Source organism: Scyliorhinus canicula, chromosome 16, assembly GCF_902713615.1.
Source record: "Scyliorhinus canicula chromosome 16, sScyCan1.1, whole genome shotgun sequence".
NCBI classification, from domain to species: Eukaryota; Metazoa; Chordata; class Chondrichthyes; order Carcharhiniformes; family Scyliorhinidae; genus Scyliorhinus; species Scyliorhinus canicula.
In genome coordinates, this window is record NC_052161.1 from 121,368,504 (window position 1) to 121,386,572 (window position 18,069).

The following is an 18,069-nucleotide window of genomic DNA, read 5'->3' on the forward strand; positions in this document are numbered from 1 at the left end:
CACCCTAACTAAAGGAACTCCACCCCACACAGACCTCCTAGTTAGAGGGAGAGTATTAACACGCACCTGGAAGCGCCATATACCCATTCCTGGTAAAAGAACACTGTGACCTGTGTCTAAACCCCTCAGATCCTGTAGCTGCAACCCATTATTCATTTCTCGTAGTGGGCTCTGATTGGCAGCTTCCACAAAACAGCTGCAGCCTTGATTCATTCAACTCCCTTCATCGGTGAGTGACTCTAAGTGCTGAAACCCCAATGTTTGCAAACATCAACCACATCAAAGAGAGGTAAGTGCATTTCAATCACACACTTGAGTGTTTGGAATGCAATGATTGGAATCCACTTATCTCTCTTTGATGTGGTTGGTGTTTGTAAACATTGGGGTTGCAGAGTCAGTCACCCATGAAAGAAGATGAGGGGTCTGATACAGGAGGGGTACTCGGGTTGTGTATTGTAGGCGGGGGGGGGGGGGGGGGGGCTGGCCTTCGGATGGACTTTGGGGGCAACTCGCTTCAGGAGTTACCCCCTTAGCCCACTGTGGGGACCACCACGTCAGGCTCACGTTTGGTGAGATCTTTGTGATTCCCACCCACATGATTCCAAGTCCAGGGGACCAGCGAATCATGGAGGGCAGGGGAATAGGATGCCTGGCCTGCTAAATGGATGCAAATGGGTCATTAAGGGCCATTGTCTTCATCAACCCAAATTCCATTCTGTAGAATATGGACGTGAAACATTAACTCTGTTCCTCTCTCCATAGATGCTGCCATCCCTGCTGAGTTTATCCAGCATTTTCTGTTTTTATAACCCTATTCATTAAAGAACTCAATCAGGTTACTCAAACACAGTTTGCATTAGCACATCTCTGCTGGGTTTCACTTATTTACACATATTATCCAAGTACCAATCAATTTTGTCCTGGGTGATGCCTCTAAACTTTTCCCCATCACTGACTGGTCTGCCATTATAGCATTTATCTCTCTGCACTGTTATTAATAATTCTCCAGTCCTCTGGCACCATTGACCGAGCTTCTGAAATTTCCACCCTTCTCAATAATCTAGGACACTGCTCATCTGGACTTTCCCTTGAAGCTGCCAACCTTGTATAAGTGCTTCCATTTGATCTATTTTTATCTTTTCCGTTTCTTTAGTACCTTTTGTTTTCCGGTAACATTGGGATAACGTGAAGATAGATTCTTAAAGTACCGATTCAATACTTTGTATCCACAGCAAGATCTCCTTTTTGGTCCGCCCTTCCTTTGATTATCCTTTTTGTACGTAGAAATTCCTGAAAGATTTTAGGTTTCCTTTTTGTGAGTTGTCCATCCGGGCGACACGCTAGTGCAACCGACTGAAATTAGCGCTCCAATATTTTCGCATCATGATGGCGTTCACAGCTATCCTTGCAGGCTCATTCACTGTTGCACTTCACCCTTTTGTACCTAATGTACTTAGATCACACTCCACACTCGGCCACATTTCCATCGAACTAGATCAATGTCAAGTAGGCCCACACTATCTCTCCTGACCTGTGTCCCCTTCCTAACATTAATTGTAATTACACATGCTTGCTCACATTCACACACAACTGTACTCTGTTGCTCATTTCCTCCTGAAGTAGAAATAAACATGAGCCTGGCACTGCAGACCTTCCTGTACACGACATTAACCAGCCATATAATTAGAGGCTAGAAATCTGGTTTGATCTCTTTCTCATTACATGCAAATTCACACTTCTTTCTGGTTTTGATTTCAGGGTTATATCGAAAAGTTGAATGCACGTCTAATGATGATACTATCTGTGAACATTGTAAAAACAGCACATACAAAGAGGAATGGAGTAATTCATACGAGTGCACCCTCTGTGTGGGAACCTGTCAAAACGGTAAATCTCAACTTAAATTTGTAAATGCATCATAGTCAGACTAGAGAATCAGATCAAGAACTGTCAGATCCAAAATAATCTTAATACACTTTGGGAAATTACCCACCCTCCCCCAATGGACCCCAAGATTCGCACCCCACTGACGTCCTATATCTCCAATGTAGTAATAATAATCTTTATTATTGTCGCAAGTACGCTTACATTAACACTGCAATGAAGTTGCTGTGAAAATCCCCTACTTGCCTGTTCGGGTATGCTGAGGGAGAATTCAGAATGTCCAATTCACCTAACAAGCACGTCTTTCGGGACTGTGTGAGGAAACGGAGCACCCGGAGGAAACCCACACAGACACGGGGAGAACTTGCAGACTCCGCACAGACAGTGACCCAAGCCGGGAATTGAACCTGGGACCCTGGTGCTGTGAAGCAACAGTGCTAATCACTGTTAACTTGCCACCCATCTCCACTCCAATTCTGATCACTTCCTGCCCCATTCTTACCTCTGGAGTGTGACTGGCTATGATACTCCAATGACCAGTTGGTGCAACAGGGGCAGCAATTGGACTCAGTGTCTCTGCATTGGGTAGAAGCAGATCAGCCAGCATCCCTGTTCTGACCAGCAGCTGGGGAATTCAACCAAGTGTCTCTCTTGGCTGGGAGCAGGATTCATCTTTGCTGTGATGCCCTCCAAAGTTGAATATCACTTGTGCGAATGGCTGGAATGTGGAACCCAGCGCAGGAACACGTTCAAAGCAAAGTAACTGGACATGGAGGAGTTGTAGCAAATTTTAAATTCAGGATCATGCAAGGGGCAGGATATTTAGAGGGGATTTGAGAAAAAACATCTTCACGCAGAGGGTGGCGGGCATTTGGAACTCACTGCCGGAAGGGGGGGGGGTAAAGGCTGGAACCGCACAACATTTAAGAAGCATTTAGATGGGCACTTGAAGCGCCATAGCATACAAGGATACGGACCAAGTGCTGGAAAACGGGGTTATAGTAGATAGGTGTATGATGGCTGGCACAGACACGATGGGCAGAAGGGCCTGTTTCTGTGCTGCATGGCTCTATGAAAGTCTCAGCAGCACCTCCTCATATCCCAGGAATGTGATTAATGCAACTTCTGCCTCCTGATTTATTTCTTTAGATCAGCAAGAAGTTCAAAGATGTTCCCCAACAAATAGGCAGATCTGTGCTTGTAAACCAGGAATGTACTGCAAATCTCAGAGTCTCAACTTCTGCGATCATTGCGTCCAGCACCAAAAGTGCAGGGTGGGAGAAGGAGTGATCAAAACCGGTGAGTAATAGATTCTCTGAGTTTCAACCCGCATGGAGAGGATAGAATTACAGAGTGAATTGGGCTGAGAGAGGAGACTGAGATTGGCAGAGATCAGGAAGCTGTGCGGTGTGAGAGACAGTAATGTCCTTCTTTACACTTTCATGGGATGTGGGCAGAGCTGGCAAGGCCAGCATTTGTAGCCCATTCCTAATTACCCTTGAACTGAGTGGCTTGCTAGGCCATTTCAGAGGGCAGTTAAGAGCCAATCACTTTGCTGTGCGTCTGGAGTCACATGTAGGCCAGACCAGGTGTGGACAGCAGATTTCCTTCCCTCAAGGGCATTACTGAAATTGTTTTCAGAATTGAATTAAAATTTCTGGTGTGGTGGGATCTGATCCCCTGTACTCAGAGCATGAGACTGGGCCTCTGCATTATTAGTTCAGTGACATCACTACTTTGCCACCATCTCCTCCATCCTGGGACAGGGTACTGGGCAGACAGTGATGTCACAATCCTGTAGCAATCGGAAACTGGCAGTACTAACAGATATGAACCAAAGATTTAACATGAAACCATCTTTAATTTGAATGAACTGGTGTGGACTGCATACATGATATTTTGATTACGCCCCACAATGCGAAAAATTCTGAACAGCCCAAAGGTGTGTTAAAATTGTGTTAAATTTAGGCAGAATATTTTCTGTTGGAATGAGGTTGGGTTGAAAATTGTTCCAAAGTCGTTCGCGAGGACCGGATGGAGCGTATTATCGGTGGGCGCAGACCGGGACAAGCACAGATCAGACGAGCACAGTGTTAGTAAAGCGCAGGATGCAGTAGCCGTGGTCAGGAGTTTTTATCAGCAGCTTTAATGCAGCTGTTCTTTTTTGGTAAACTTGTCAGTTGAATTTAATGTTGATTAAGCATGATCACCCAGTGATTATCATTTGTCTCTTGCTCACTTTCTTTCTGCTTTATCGACAGGAAACTCCAGTAAAGACACTGTCTGCAAACCTTGCCCCAAGGGCACCTTTTCCGATGTCCTATCTGATTCTGCCAAGTGCCGGCCTCATACCAAGTGAGTGAATGCCTGGGTGCCTCACTGATCGCTCCCAGTTAGAGAAGACCCCAGTACAGGCAACACAAGTGGATTGAGCAGAGACGTTGCTTGTGGTGGTGAGGCTAAGGATTTCCTAATTGAAATGAAGGACCTGGAGCAGGAGATGCCCAGGATGCCTTCTTGGTTCTTTGCTTTAGTCCCGGCTGTAGGGGGAGCTACAATTGGCCTCACGTGCCTATTTCTCTGGCCATCCTGATGAATACTCTGAGATCCCTGATGGAAAGTATTATTGAATCCAAAACAGAAAATGTTGGATAAACTCAGCTGGTCTGGGAGCATCTGTGGAGGGAAACAGGATCAATGTTTTGGATCCAAATGATATTCTACAGAACTGAATTAGAATTACAGAACAGGATCATTGCATGTTGGATGAGGGCAAGGTCAGCCCTCCGTAGCCACCATTCACTGATGGGATTTATGGTTGCACAATGGATGAGAAATGTAGCAATTGCTTTATTGGGAAAAAACAAGGTCCATTTACTTCATGATTTACCACCCTGGTCATTAAAAAATCATGGAATTGTTGACTACTCATTGCAATCAGCCTCTATCAGTGAGTCAACAGCAAACCAAGACATGAGGCAAGGAAAACCCCTGTGGTGAGGGCTTTGAAAACTGAACAACAGCTGATCATAATCCTTTAATGTCATAAAACGTCCCAAGATACTTTACAGGCGCAAGGTAAAATAAAGTCATCTGTTTCTCCCAAGCGAGCTACACTCACATGTCAAGTTTTAAACTGCTCATGTACTGTACCCCAAAATGTTACTTTCTGAAAGAAATCCCTCGTTTTCATGTGGGTAAATGAGCACTCCGTGTTTCCATCATTCCTCCAGGGGGGCCATCGCTTGACCGCTCGTTCACTGAAATGTAATTCGTGCACACCAGGCTTGAATTTATCCCCTGTTAAAGTTCAGGCCGTGCCCTCTGGTTCAACTGTTCTGGACAAGGTGAAAGAGCTTTTCATGTTGGGCATTATTCAGCAACTTTAGAGTCCCAAAAACAGCAACCACACCATTTCTCAACCTTGTTTCCAGTGAGGGCAGCACGGTGGCACAGTGGTTAGCACTGCTGCCTCACGGCGCCGAGGTCCCAGGTTCGATCCCGGCCCTGGGTCACTGTCCGTGTGGAGTTTGCACATTCTCCCCGTGTCTGCGTGGGTTTCGTCCCCACAACCCAAAGATGTGCAGGATAGGTGGATTGGCCATGCTAAATTGCCCCTTAATTGGAAAAATGCATTGAGTACTCTAAATTTATTTTTCTTTTAAATTTAAAAAAAAACCTTGTTTCTAGTGTGAACATGGCCCTATTCACTTAATCGCTCTCCAGACATTTACGTGAATGGTTCCAGAGATGAGGAACTGAGGATATATTGGTTGGGACTCTTTTCCTTGGAAAGAAGAAGGCAGAGAGGAGACTTGATAGATGTTTTCAAGATCCTGAGGGGTATGGACAGGGAAAATAGTGAGAAACTTTCCACTCAAGAGAGCATCAAGAACGCGAGGGCACAAATTTGAAATAATAGGAAAAAGGGGTTGAATTGATCTAGGTAAAGTTCTTTTCACTCAAGAGGGTGGTTGCATTCAGGAACAAACTTCCTGAGAGGGTGGTGGCCGCAGGTTCAATCGAGGTATTAATTTAAAAAAAATTTTAGAGTACCCAATTCATTTTTTCCAATTAAGGGGCAATTTAGCATGGCCAATCCACCTACCCTGCACATCTGTGGGTTGTGGGGGTGAGACACATGCAAACACAGGGAGAATGTGCAAATTCTACATGGACAGTGACCCAGAGCAGGGATCGAACCTGGGACCTCGGCGCCGTGAGACTGCAGTGCTACCACTGCACCACCGTGCTGCCCAATCGTGGTATTCATAAGGGAATTGGATTGCTACCTGAAAAGAAAGAATGTGCAAGGTTACAGGGATAAGGCAGGGGGCAGTGGGACAAGGTACAATGCTCTTTCAGAGAGCCAGTGCAGACTGGATGGGCCGAATAGCCTCCTTCTGCCCTGAGAAGATAGTAATGTGAATCCAATTTCTCCAAGTCCTCAATCGTTCCAGTTGCTCTCATGGCATCACAGAATTGTTACACCGCAGAAGGCCATTCGGCCCATCATGTTTGCACCAGATCTCCGAACAAGTATCATGCCTTAGTACCATCCTCCTGCCTTATCCCCTGTACCCCTGCACACTGTTTCTATTCAAGTAATCATCTAATGCCGTCTTGAATGCTTCAATTGAACCTGCCTCCACTACACTTCCAAACAGTGCAGTCCAGACCCAAACCACTCGTTCAGTGAAAAAGATTTTTCTCTCATCAGTTTTGCTTCTTTTGCAAATCACTTTAAGTATGTGCTCTCTCGTTCTTGAGCTCTACCCTTTCAATAGCTGCAATATCCTTTCTGACCAGAATGCTACACAATATCCTAAGTGTAGTCACCCCAATAATTAATACGTATTTATCTTTCAATCAATATTATTGAAACAGATTAACTGGTCATTGTTGACTAATCATTGCAATCAGCCTCCATCAGTGAGTTTTTTGTTTAAATTTGAGTACACAATTTTTTTTTCCAATTAAGGGACAATTTAGCGTGGCCAATCCACCTAACCAGCACATCTTTGGGTTGTGGGATTGAGACCCACGCAGACACGGGGACAATGTGCAAACTCCACACGGACAGTGACCCAGGGCCGGGATCGAACCCAGGTCCTCAGCACCGTAGGCAGCAGTGCTAACCATGCACCACCATGCCGCCCCCTCTCCATCAGTGAGTCAACAATTAACCCAGATATGAGAGGCAAGGAAAACCCATGTGGTGAGGGCTTTGAAAACTGTACAACAACAGCTGATCAAAATACTTTCATGTCATAAAACGTCCCAAGGTGCTTTACAGGAGCATTATAAAATAAAGTCATCCATTTCACCCAAGCTGCACATGTCAGCTGCCACACTGGTTAATGTTGGCATATTTCAAAAGCATTTGACTGACTGAAAAAATGCTTTGGGATGTTCTGAGGGTGCGAAAAGTGCTACATCAATGCTAGTTTTTCCTTCTTTCATGGCAAGAGATTTACAAAATGGAGGCTGGAACACATACCTGTCTGTTGCTGGTCTTTATGTGCAAGTGTCAGAATCAGCCAGGGACAACCACTCTCCCCTCACCCGCCCCTGCTCCACAGCCTTCCCCCAAGTCAGTTGGTCACAGCTGTGCGGCCTACTGGGTTTGGCCATGCCCATTCCACCAAGAGGCACGCTCAGCACGGTTGATATGAAGAATAAAGGGATTAAGGGTTATGGTGTTCGGGCCGGAAAGTGGAGCTGAGTCCACAAAAGATCAGCCATGATCTCATTGAATGGCGGAGCAGGCTCGAGGGGCCAGATGGCCTACCCCTGCTCCTAGTTCTTATGTTCTGCCTGAAGGAGAGGTTCGCGTTTCAAGAAATGAGCTTCAGTGGGCCCAGGTACTTGTACTCTCATTGACTTTGCTTTTTGTCTGTTCTTCCTCCAGCTGCTCCCAGTTAAATACACATTTAGTGAAAGAAGGTACATCCTCTGAAGATGCTGTCTGCAGCCCAGCGACCAGAACCAGCACCATAGCAACCAGCATCCTCGCTATCTCCACCTGGCTGCCAATCGACGACAAGCTGAATCTGACAACGTTATCCACTGCAGTCACAACACCCAAAGGAAACAGTGAGTCAACTTGGGAATCTCTGTAAACCTGAATGATTTTTTTTGTCCCCATCCTCATCCCTAGTGCAGGGCTCATTCCAATGCACCCCTTAACCTTTTGCTAACAGACGAACTCGCAAACATACAATCCAGGTAAGGGTGTAGAGAGAGAGCCTGGGAAAGTGGAACGAAAAATATCATATTTTTCAATATTTTCCCAATATCACTGTGGTGTTCTGTGGAACAGGCTTGTGTGGGTGGGTGTGACTAAATGAATTAGACTGAGGACAGTTTACTGAAAAGTTAGAAACATCAAAAGGGATTAGGTTTGAAAGCAGGTACTTTGCATTGAACAGGACTAAGATAAGGCCAGTGAGCAGGATGAATGGGAATTTACATTAGGAAGATAAGGAAAGTGACTTGAATTTAACTGCTGTATTTCAAAAGATGAATGTACAATTGGCCAAGATTGTAAATGCAAGATGATCTTGCATCAGTTAATTTTTCTATATGTTTGTGGAACCCTCCTCTTTATTCACGTGAGGAAGGAGCTGTGCTCCGAAAGCTAGTGATTCGAAACAAACCTGTTGGACTTTAACCTGGGTGTTGTAAGGCTTCTTACTAAAAAAACATGGAAGATCTGTATGTTCTGGGAAAGGGAACTTCCAAAGGGATGTAAAAGAAATACATTTAAAAGTGAAAGGGGAAAAATATATTTAAAGAGCGATTGAAGGTTGTAGAGTAGGTGTGAGGCCATGAGATCCTGAAAGCATGTGTGCTAACACAGACCTGTGAAGAAAGTGCCTTTCTGCCTCCCTCCGAGACCCTGCAGCAACAGTGGATGTTTCCGGTAATCTTCCCTGGTATTTTTATGAAGAAAATCTATGAGGACTGTTGCCCAAAAGGGGAGTTTAACTGAGCAGAAATCTTTTGGGAAATGTTTGTAGAACAACTGTTAACTCTGTGAATCTAATCTTGTGTGTTTAAGTTTTCTTTTTAAAAACCAAATGCTTAAATTTAATATTAAGAATCCCCAAAAGTGGTTTGAAATTTCTGCTCCTAACTTCTCACTGTAAAATGCAAATTGTTGTGATAGCTTGTCCCAAGATTCCCTTTAAGACTTGGGCAGCCTGGTAATTACCGCCTGCCATGTCACAAAAGGCTAAAAAATTTGAGGCGAAATATAATGGTGAAACATTCCCTTGGAGCCACAACAACAGGAGAGCTGTCAGCTGGAAACATAGCCTCAAAATAAGGGGAAGTAGATTTAGGACTGAGTTTAGGAGGAACTTCTTCACCCAAAGGGTTGTGAATCTATGGAATTCCTTGCCCAGTGAAGCAGTTGAGGCTCCTTCATTACATGTTTTTAAGGTAAAGATAGATAGTTTTTTGAAGAATAAAGGGATTAAGGGTTATGGTGTTCGGGCCGGAAAGTGGAGCTGAGTCCACAAAAGATCAGCCATGATCTCATTGAATGGCGGAGCAGGCTCGAGGGGCCAGATGGCCTACTCCTGCTCCTAGTTCTTATGTTCTTATAGATGCAAACAATTTGAGATGGGAAATTTGCACAAAATAGTAAATATTTTGAATAAACACCCTTCCTTATTCACAAGAGGTGCCCCCAAAAACATGCTTCTTTAAACTGTTGTAAGTCAGATGGAAGACCAAGATAGGCTGCAAGGGTTCAAAAAATAAAATCCCCAAAGATAGATGGTATGTATCCCTGGGTACTGAGAAAGAAAAGGGACAGGATGTGTGGGATTCTATCAATTCAAGACAATTGCTGAATCCTTGGAGGAAACTGGCTGTTCGTTAGATAGAACAGTGTGACAAAGTGTGACCTCTTTTTCTCTCTCCCCACCTTGTTCTCTCGTGGTCTTTTGCTGTTGCACTCAAGAAAGAGTGAGATTACAACAGAGAGAAAGTGAAGACGTAGATATTTGTTAATATATGTTGGAGATGCTATATAAATGCAGGCTGTTCTCTGTCTTACTCCCTAGACATACTCTGATCTGGTGTCTCTCTTTTGCTGTGTTACAGGACAAATGGTTGCTTTGTACTTGGCAATTGGATTGCTTCTTGCCTTTATGATCATCCTCATCGTCGCCAGTTTGCTTTCTAAACGCAAGGAATATTTCAAAAGTTTATTCTTATCCAGCAGGGCGAAAGGTGAGAACTTCTCAAACCGGTCTGTCAGTCTCCATCTCTGTTTCATCTTGCTTCTCTCTTTATCAAGGGATATTCCTCAACCAGAATTCTTTATTCAGCCCTCCCTTCCTCTTTCAATATTCCAAACCCCTTCACTAACAGAAGACACTTTCTGTCTTTCTTTCAGGCTCTGTCTACATTGTGACCCCTATATACGTGGGAGTGGATCCCGGAAATTGTGTCAACCCAGACCAGGAAGATCCCATCATTACGCACCCAGAATCCCATGTCCACTTTCCACAGCAGGAGTCGATGAAGTCGCAGAATGCAGGGGACTCCCACATATTCCCGGTGGAGGAGGAGGGGAAACTTTACCGTGACCCCATACCTGTGGCTGATTACTGAGAGCTGGAGCAAGCCACGTGGCCACTGACTGACAAAGCCAACAAATAATGCAAGCTGATGGTAGACACAGAGCGGGGTCTCCCGATTGGAACACTGATCCTGCTACCTGGAGTTATCCAGGAGAAGAGTTCAACTTTTCTAGTGGCTAACAGGGTCGGGCATTTAAACACACCAAGTTAAACACAGTGTAGAATCTTTGGAGTGGACTGAATATTGGACAGGACTGCTGAGTAGTTTTGATGCCTCAGCGTTGGTGGTGGTCCCTTGATGCTGACAGTGAGACTCGTTTCTTTTTCCTTATTTCTGGTTTTGCTGTAATCTGACTTCAAAGAATCTTTTATTGATGTTCCCTGCACTGTGCTCGGCTGACTCTCTGTTTGACTGGGCTGAGAAGCTGGATTTCAGGGCAAATTAGTTGAGACCCCCAACTCCGTATGAAGCTGTGCAGAGTTGCAGATCTGTTTGTGTCAAGAGTCCACACACCCTGAGATCACTTAACTGATGACGGGGAGGATGGTGGGGTTTTTTTTGGGGGGGACGGGCAGTTTGCTGTGTACCGCTTCGACAAGGAAGAGGAGGTGACTGGTAATGGGCAGGCAGTGGCAGAATCGAGCAGCGACGGCCGGTCAGTGGTTAGTGATTGGCTCTCAGTTCTCACTGACCCTCTGACTTGGGGTGACAGCTGAACCACTGAGAATGTGGTGAGTTCACACTCACTGTCACACCCACTTGTGAGTGCAGTGCCTCTGGACTATGAGTGAAATTTGGGATTGCCTACATAGTTCTGAAATGGAGATTCATCACATAGTCTGAGTTTTAAACAAATAAGTCAAATTTTCCTTTCGATCGAGGCAGTGATTCCATGAAATATCAACAAGATTTCACTGACACTGATGCAAACTTCAGGGCTCTGATATGATACCCCAGAGATTGGGTGCTGTGGGTACTGTGTGTTGAGGCACTGAACAACTGGGCTCAGGTCTCAGGCACTGACTGGACACAGGGCCCAGACTGGTGAGAGGGTGCTGACCAACTGGGCACAGGGTCTGTGGGGCAGGGTATGGGTAGATTAGCTGGATGTCTTTAAATGCAGATTGTTGTGCTGAGCTACTGTGTGTTGAGTGAGGTCAGTGATTGTCAAAGCTCACCATTGTTGGATTATAAAACTCCCAGTTCCTTCCTTGGTTTTCTTGGGCCAGCAATTTTCTCCCCTTTTTTGACAAAAGCGTTCCCAGTGTGTCTGCTTCTATTGACTTTGAAAGCTGGTGGATAGTGAATCTGCTTGGGCGAGCGATTCTCTCCCATCACTTCACAGGTCACTTGGGGACAGTGTAGAGCGAGCTTTACTCTGTATCTAACCCTGTACTTATCTGTTCTGGGAGTGTTTGATGGGACGGGGTTAGATACAGAATAAAGCTCTGGGAGGAGTGGGGGTGGGGAGCAGTTGGATCTGCAATTATCACTAATAAATTGCTGGATCATTCTAGTAATTTAATTCAACTGCCTCCAAATACCTCCATCTGTGTCAGGATTATTATACAAGAATATGGGAGGGGATTTAAATACTGTCCTCACAGATCTGTGATGAGATGGGATGAGAAATGAAATGCAAAGCTGTGTGGGGAAAATGTTCCGTTTGTACTGGTGAAATATTGCAGGAGGCCAGGAGGGGGCACTTGCGATCCATTTATGTTCAGTAGTCTGAACAGTGAAAGCTCCTTTTAGAGTAAAATGGCCTAAAGATACTTCACAGGATTATTCACAAACAAAGTTTGGCACTGTTGCACTATCAATTACGACGAGACAAGAGTAGAATGTAATCGAGGCTTTATTTCACAGAGATGTGTGGCCTCCTACAGCAACTGACGAAATGGCTGCTGTACGGGGAGCACACATATTTATACTCTGCCTACTGGGCGGAGCCAGCAGGCAGGGATCTACCCCCCACCCCGTACCTGTAGTACAGGGGCCTTACCGTAAAACCCATATATACAGTATATACATCAGTGGTGACTACCACAGGCACCAAACCGCATCAGGAGTTATTTGGGTTGCAGGTGGAAAGCTTAGTTACAGAGGTAGATTTTTTTAAAGAGGAGAGAGAGGTTTAAGGATGGAATTCCCGAGTTTAGGAAGTTGAAAGCAAAGCTGTGGAGATTAAACCCGAGAATGGGCAAGAGATCAGCATTGACGAATTTCTTGAACTTGAAGGGTTGTGGGAATGGAGGAACTTAGATATGGTAGGGTAGGGTTTTAGTAAGCAAGAATATGAATTTTAAAACAAGGGCAGTCCAGTCGTTGGTATTCACTTTTCCAGCCGACAGTGTACCTCCCCCCCCCCCCCCCTTTCCAGTGGCGTGGGGTGGTTACAATAGGGAATGCCATTGACACGCGGCGGGAAGATAGCATCCTGCTGCCAGTGAACGGCCGAGAAACCAGCGGCTGGGGACTGGAGAATCCCACCCAAAGTGTTGCTGGGCTGAAAGCCAATATAGGTCAGGGTGTAATGGGGCGATTGGATGAATGGAGACCAGGGGTGGGATTCTCTGCCGGCGGGATGCTCGGTTTTGCCGGCACCCGGGGTTTCCCGATGGCGTGGGGCTGCCCCACAATGGGAAACCCCACTGACCGGCCGGCGTAACGGAGAATCCCGCTGGCGGGTAGAGGCTGAAAAGTGGCGTGGCGGAGAATCCAGCCCCGGGTGCGAGTTAGGATTTGGGTGAACAGCGTAATCAATGAGCTCCGGTTTATGGAGGATGTAAGGTCCCGTCGACGGTGTCCAATCAAACACTTGCTGGGGCGGATAAAGAGGAAGAAGGCTCGGTTATGCTCAGATTCTTGTGAAACAATGAGTCCACCGACTGGGCGTTTTCCTTCAATTTGCAAGATGATGCTGTGCGTCAATTTCTTGATATTTTTCATTTAACCTTTTAACAACTGATCTAATCAGGGTTGAGCAGTTTCCTGTCACACTCTGTTCTTGGGTGAGAACCTTCTCAGTCTGACTCGATTTAAATGTCAAGGCTGAAAATTTGCTTTAATGAAAAATGTACAGCAGAGTAATCTGAGAAAGGGTCAAGGAACAGTGATTGACCAATAGAAGTTTCTCAGGGACACCTGACTTGAGTTGGGGAGAGAGGGGTAGCGCTGGACTCAGTCAAACCTCCTTGGCCTCACTGCTCTCTCTCTGCCATGCTTGGATGTGCCAGTCTGTGCTACCCAGCACCGTACCAGCCTGTGCTGGTCTGGGGCCAGTCTGTACGAGGCCAGTATGTGTCTCCTGGAACGTCCGTCCCCCCCCATCCCCCGTTCCTCTCCCACCGTGCTGCATGATGTCACTGCATCAAAATGAAATGAAAATCGCTTATTGTCACGAGTAGGCTTCAATGAAGTTACTGTGAAAAGCCCCTAGTCGCCACATTCCGGCGCCTGTCCGGGGAGGCTGGTACGGGAATCAAACCGTGCTGCTGGCCTGCTTGGTCTGATTTAAAAGCCAGCGATTTAGCCAAGTGAGCTAAACCAGCCCCAATGAGCCCCAAATTAAATGCAAGCCGGTGATGTCTCTGTCTGGGTTCAGAGGGCACTGCCCCACCCCCAACCCCCTGATAGAGGAGAGACTCAGGAAGAGGGGGAAGTAATGACTCAATTTCTGACAGAGATGGGAAAATCCCTTCACTGCCTACCACCCTTTTATCTCCCTTAGCAGCGAACGACTAACAGGAAACAACTAAACTCAGGGTGTCCCAAAACATTTCACTCCCAATAAATTACTTTGAAGTGCAGTGACTGAGGGTGATGTGGTTGGCACGGTGCATATAGATTCCTAAAAGGCATTTGGTGAAGTGACACTTCATACAATCTCCAGCAATGTTGAAGCCCATGGAATAAAAGGAAGAGTGGCTGACGTGAGGTTGGTTGAGTGACAGGAAACGGGGTGTTGTGGTCATACACTGGAAGGTATACAAAGAGGGTCACCCGAGGAATGGAGCTGTGACCACTGCATTTCTGGACATGTTAATGATTTAGGCTTGGGGTGTGCACTGCAGATGACACTAAACTTTGAGGCATTGTAAGGAGGATAGCGATAAACATCAAGAGACATGGACAGGCTGGTGAGATGGGTGGACATGGGCAAGATGACATTTAATGGAGAGAAGCCTAAAGAAGGGGTTCTGTGATACATTTTGACGTGAAAAATGCAGAGAGTCAATATGAAATGGAGGATACAACTCTAAAGTGGGTGCAGGAGCAGAGCCACCTGGGGGGATGTGTGTACAAGTCGGTGGAGGTGGCAGGGCAGGTTCAGAAAATGGTTAAAAGGACATTCAGGTTTTATAAATAGAGGCGTAGACTGCAAAAGCAAGGACGTTATGACTAATCTTTAACAATTTATGGTTTGGTCTCAACTGGAGTCATGTATCTAATTCTGGGCACTGCACTAGAGGAAGGATGTGAGGGTGTAAAAAACACTTGTAAGAATGGTTCCAGGGAAGACGGACGTCAGTTGTGTGGATGGACTAGAGAAGCTGGAGTTGTTTGCCATAGAGAATAAAAGTTTGAGAGGATATTTAATGGAAGTGTTCAAACTCACGCGGGGTCTGTACAAATTAGATAAAGAGAAACTGTTCTCATTAGTGGAAGGGTCAAGAACCAAAGGACATCAATTCACAGTGTTTGGCAAATGAGCCAATAGTGAAAAAAAACTTTGAAGCAGTGAGTGGATCTGGAAAGCAGTTCCCGAGAGTATGGCGGAGGCAGAGTCACAGAGTCATAGACTCCCTGTGGCACGGGAGGAGGCAATTCAGCCCATTGAGTCTATGCCAGCAATCCCGCCAGTCCCATTTCCCTGAGCAAGTTTATTCTCAAGTACCCATCTAATTTCCTTTTGAAATCATCCCTGGATCTCTGCTTCCACTGCCCATATCAGTGGCAGGTTCCAGGTAAGTGACACCATAAGTTTGATGTGTCACATTTGCCCTACATCTCTTGCCCAAAACCTTGGGGCTGGTTTAGCACAGTGGGCTAAACAGCTGGCTTGTAATGCCAGCAGCGCGGGTTCAATTCCTGTATTGGCCTCCCCGAACAGGCGCCGGAATGTGGCGACTAGGGGCTTTTCACAGTAACTTCACTGAAGCCTACTTGCGACAATAAGCGATTATTATTATTATTAATAAATCTGGATCCCCTAGTTCCTGTGTCACCAGCTACCGGGGGGAAAAAACTTTCTTTATCTATCAACTCTAAACCTGTCAGATTGTACACGTCTATCAAATCTGCCCTCAATCCTGTTGCTTCAAGGAAAATAACCCCAGCATTTCTCAGCTAATCTTGTAGCTACAGTCCCTCTTCCATGGAACCATTATGGTGAATCTCCTCTGTACCCTCTCAAGGACTCTAATATCCTTTCCGAAATATAGTGACCAGACTGATCGCAATATACTCGCTGTGGCCTGACCAGAATCTTATAAAATTTTAGCATAACTGCCCCACTTTTGTACTCAGCATCTCTATTTATACAACCCAAGATTCTCTCTGTGTCACATCATCAAATTTTACAATTTTACTCATTATTCAAATGTCCGAGCTATTCATGTGTATCAAAAATTCAGTGACCTAGCACTGACCCCTGGAGAACACAATCCCTTAGTCCGAAAAACATTTACCACAACTCTTTGTTTTCTGTTCTCAAGATATTATTTTATCCAAGCTGGTACAAATATGTGTTATATTGAATATGTTAATTTATAACATCATCAGCTTGACATACATATGTATTGCACTTTTTGAACCTATGTAAAGGACACTGGCTACAGAAACTATTATATTGCATTTGCAAAGATGACAAGCTGATTTTTATGGAGACGGCGTCTATGAAACTTTCAGAGAGAGGTTGTGTGATCCTGCTCTTGGGTGAAAACATACTGGATCTTGTATAGTTAGGGAGTGACAGCCACAGGGTTAACAGCCTTAATCTCATCTGTCATTCTTCTGAAATCTCTCTTGTCAAAACAAGCTCTTTTTGTGATTTGAAAAACCCACCAGAAGACCTCATTGCTACAAGCTGAAAGTTCTTAAAGGAGAATCAACACAAATTTCTCCATTGAGTAATCCCAGGGATCTTTCAACACTGTAAATATTTTTTTTCTGACTGGTTCCTTGTTTTTTATTTTGCAGATTTATTTTGCTTTTGCTCACTTGTAAATGCTGTTCCTGCATTAGTCGGTAGTTGAACATGTTTGTACATTTTAAGCCTTTTGTTAATAATTTCTGTATCTTTACCTGAGTGAGTTTTGGTGATTAAAAACGTAAGGAAACTAAACTTAAGGCTGACTGACTTCTTGCTCCAAGCTATACATGGACAAATACATATTAAATTGGCAATATCACCTCCCTCTTAAATTCAAACTCTGTTGTAACCAACTGAATAGTGGAACAAAGAGACCTAGTTGGAACAAAGCTGATCCTGGCTCTTTAGTTCTGGACACCATACCCGAGGAAGGAATTAGAGAGAGTACACGTGATAATGACCCACTCTGGGGAGAGAACACCAGAGATGATAGTCTCCCTAGATGCAGAAAAGGCCTTTGACAGAGTCGAATGGAAATACCTCACAGAGGTACTGGAGCGGTTCGGGCTTGGAACAGGGTTCACCTCCTGGGTAAAGCTCCTATACAACGCTCCCATGGCGAGCGTACGGACCAACAATACCAACTCCCGATACTTCCAGCTGCACAGAGGAAACTGACAAGGATACCCATTGTCCCCGCTGCTGTTCGCACTAGCGATCGAACCGCGAGCAATCGCCCTCAGGGCAGCAAAAAGCTGGAGGGGGATCCGAAGGGGAGGCAGAGAGCACAGAGTCTCACTCTATGCAGATGACCTGCTCCTCTACATCTCGGACCCACAGAGCAGTATGGGCGGAATCATTGTGCTCCTGAAATAGTTTGGAGCCTTCTCGGTCTACAAACTCAACATGAGCACAAGCGAGATCTTCCCAGTACACCCACAAGTAGGGGGGGGGGGGGGGGGGGGGGGGCAGCACTAACGGGACTGCCGTTTAAACAAGCCTGACACAAATCCCGCTACCTGGGGATCCACAAATGGAACCTCACCAGTCTGACGGAGGAAGTAAAAAAGGACCTGCAAAGATGGAACACACTCCCACTCTCCCTCACGGGGAGAGTCCAGCCGTACTGCCCAGGTACCTCTTCCTGTTTAGATCCATTCCGATCTACATCCCCAAGGCCTTTTTCAAAGCGCTGGACAAACTAATCATGGCGTTCGTATGGGGGGGGGGAGAAATGCTAGGATCCCAAAGAAGGTCCTACAAAAAACAAAATCCAGTGGGGGGCTATCCTCCCAAACCTACAATTCTACCACTGGGCGGCGACAGGCGAGCGAATACGGGGATGGATCAAGGAGCCAGAAGCCGAGTGGGTGCATGCGGAAGAGGCTTCCTGCACGGGGACCTCCCTCCGGGCTCTCGCCACGGCAGCACTCCCATCCCCAGCCAAAAAACACTCCAGCAGCCCGGTGGTGATAGCCACCCTCCAATCC

At 45.7% G+C, this 18,069-nt stretch overlaps 1 protein-coding gene across 1 annotated transcript in view; it reads left to right on the plus strand.

Moving 5' to 3' along the window:
* The window catches only part of LOC119979265 (tumor necrosis factor receptor superfamily member 1B-like), a 38,186-nt gene extending 25,825 nt beyond the window's left edge, over positions 1-12,361 (plus strand). The window contains exons 3-8 of the mRNA XM_038821255.1: positions 1,759-1,887; positions 3,034-3,183; positions 4,146-4,239; positions 7,796-7,980; positions 10,000-10,128; positions 10,295-12,361. Of these exons, the coding sequence (XP_038677183.1) occupies positions 1,759-1,887; positions 3,034-3,183; positions 4,146-4,239; positions 7,796-7,980; positions 10,000-10,128; positions 10,295-10,512 (905 nt within the window). The 3' untranslated portion in view covers positions 10,513-12,361. The remainder of the gene's footprint in view (positions 1-1,758; positions 1,888-3,033; positions 3,184-4,145; positions 4,240-7,795; positions 7,981-9,999; positions 10,129-10,294) is intronic.
* Positions 12,362-18,069: the final 5,708 nt, after the last annotated feature.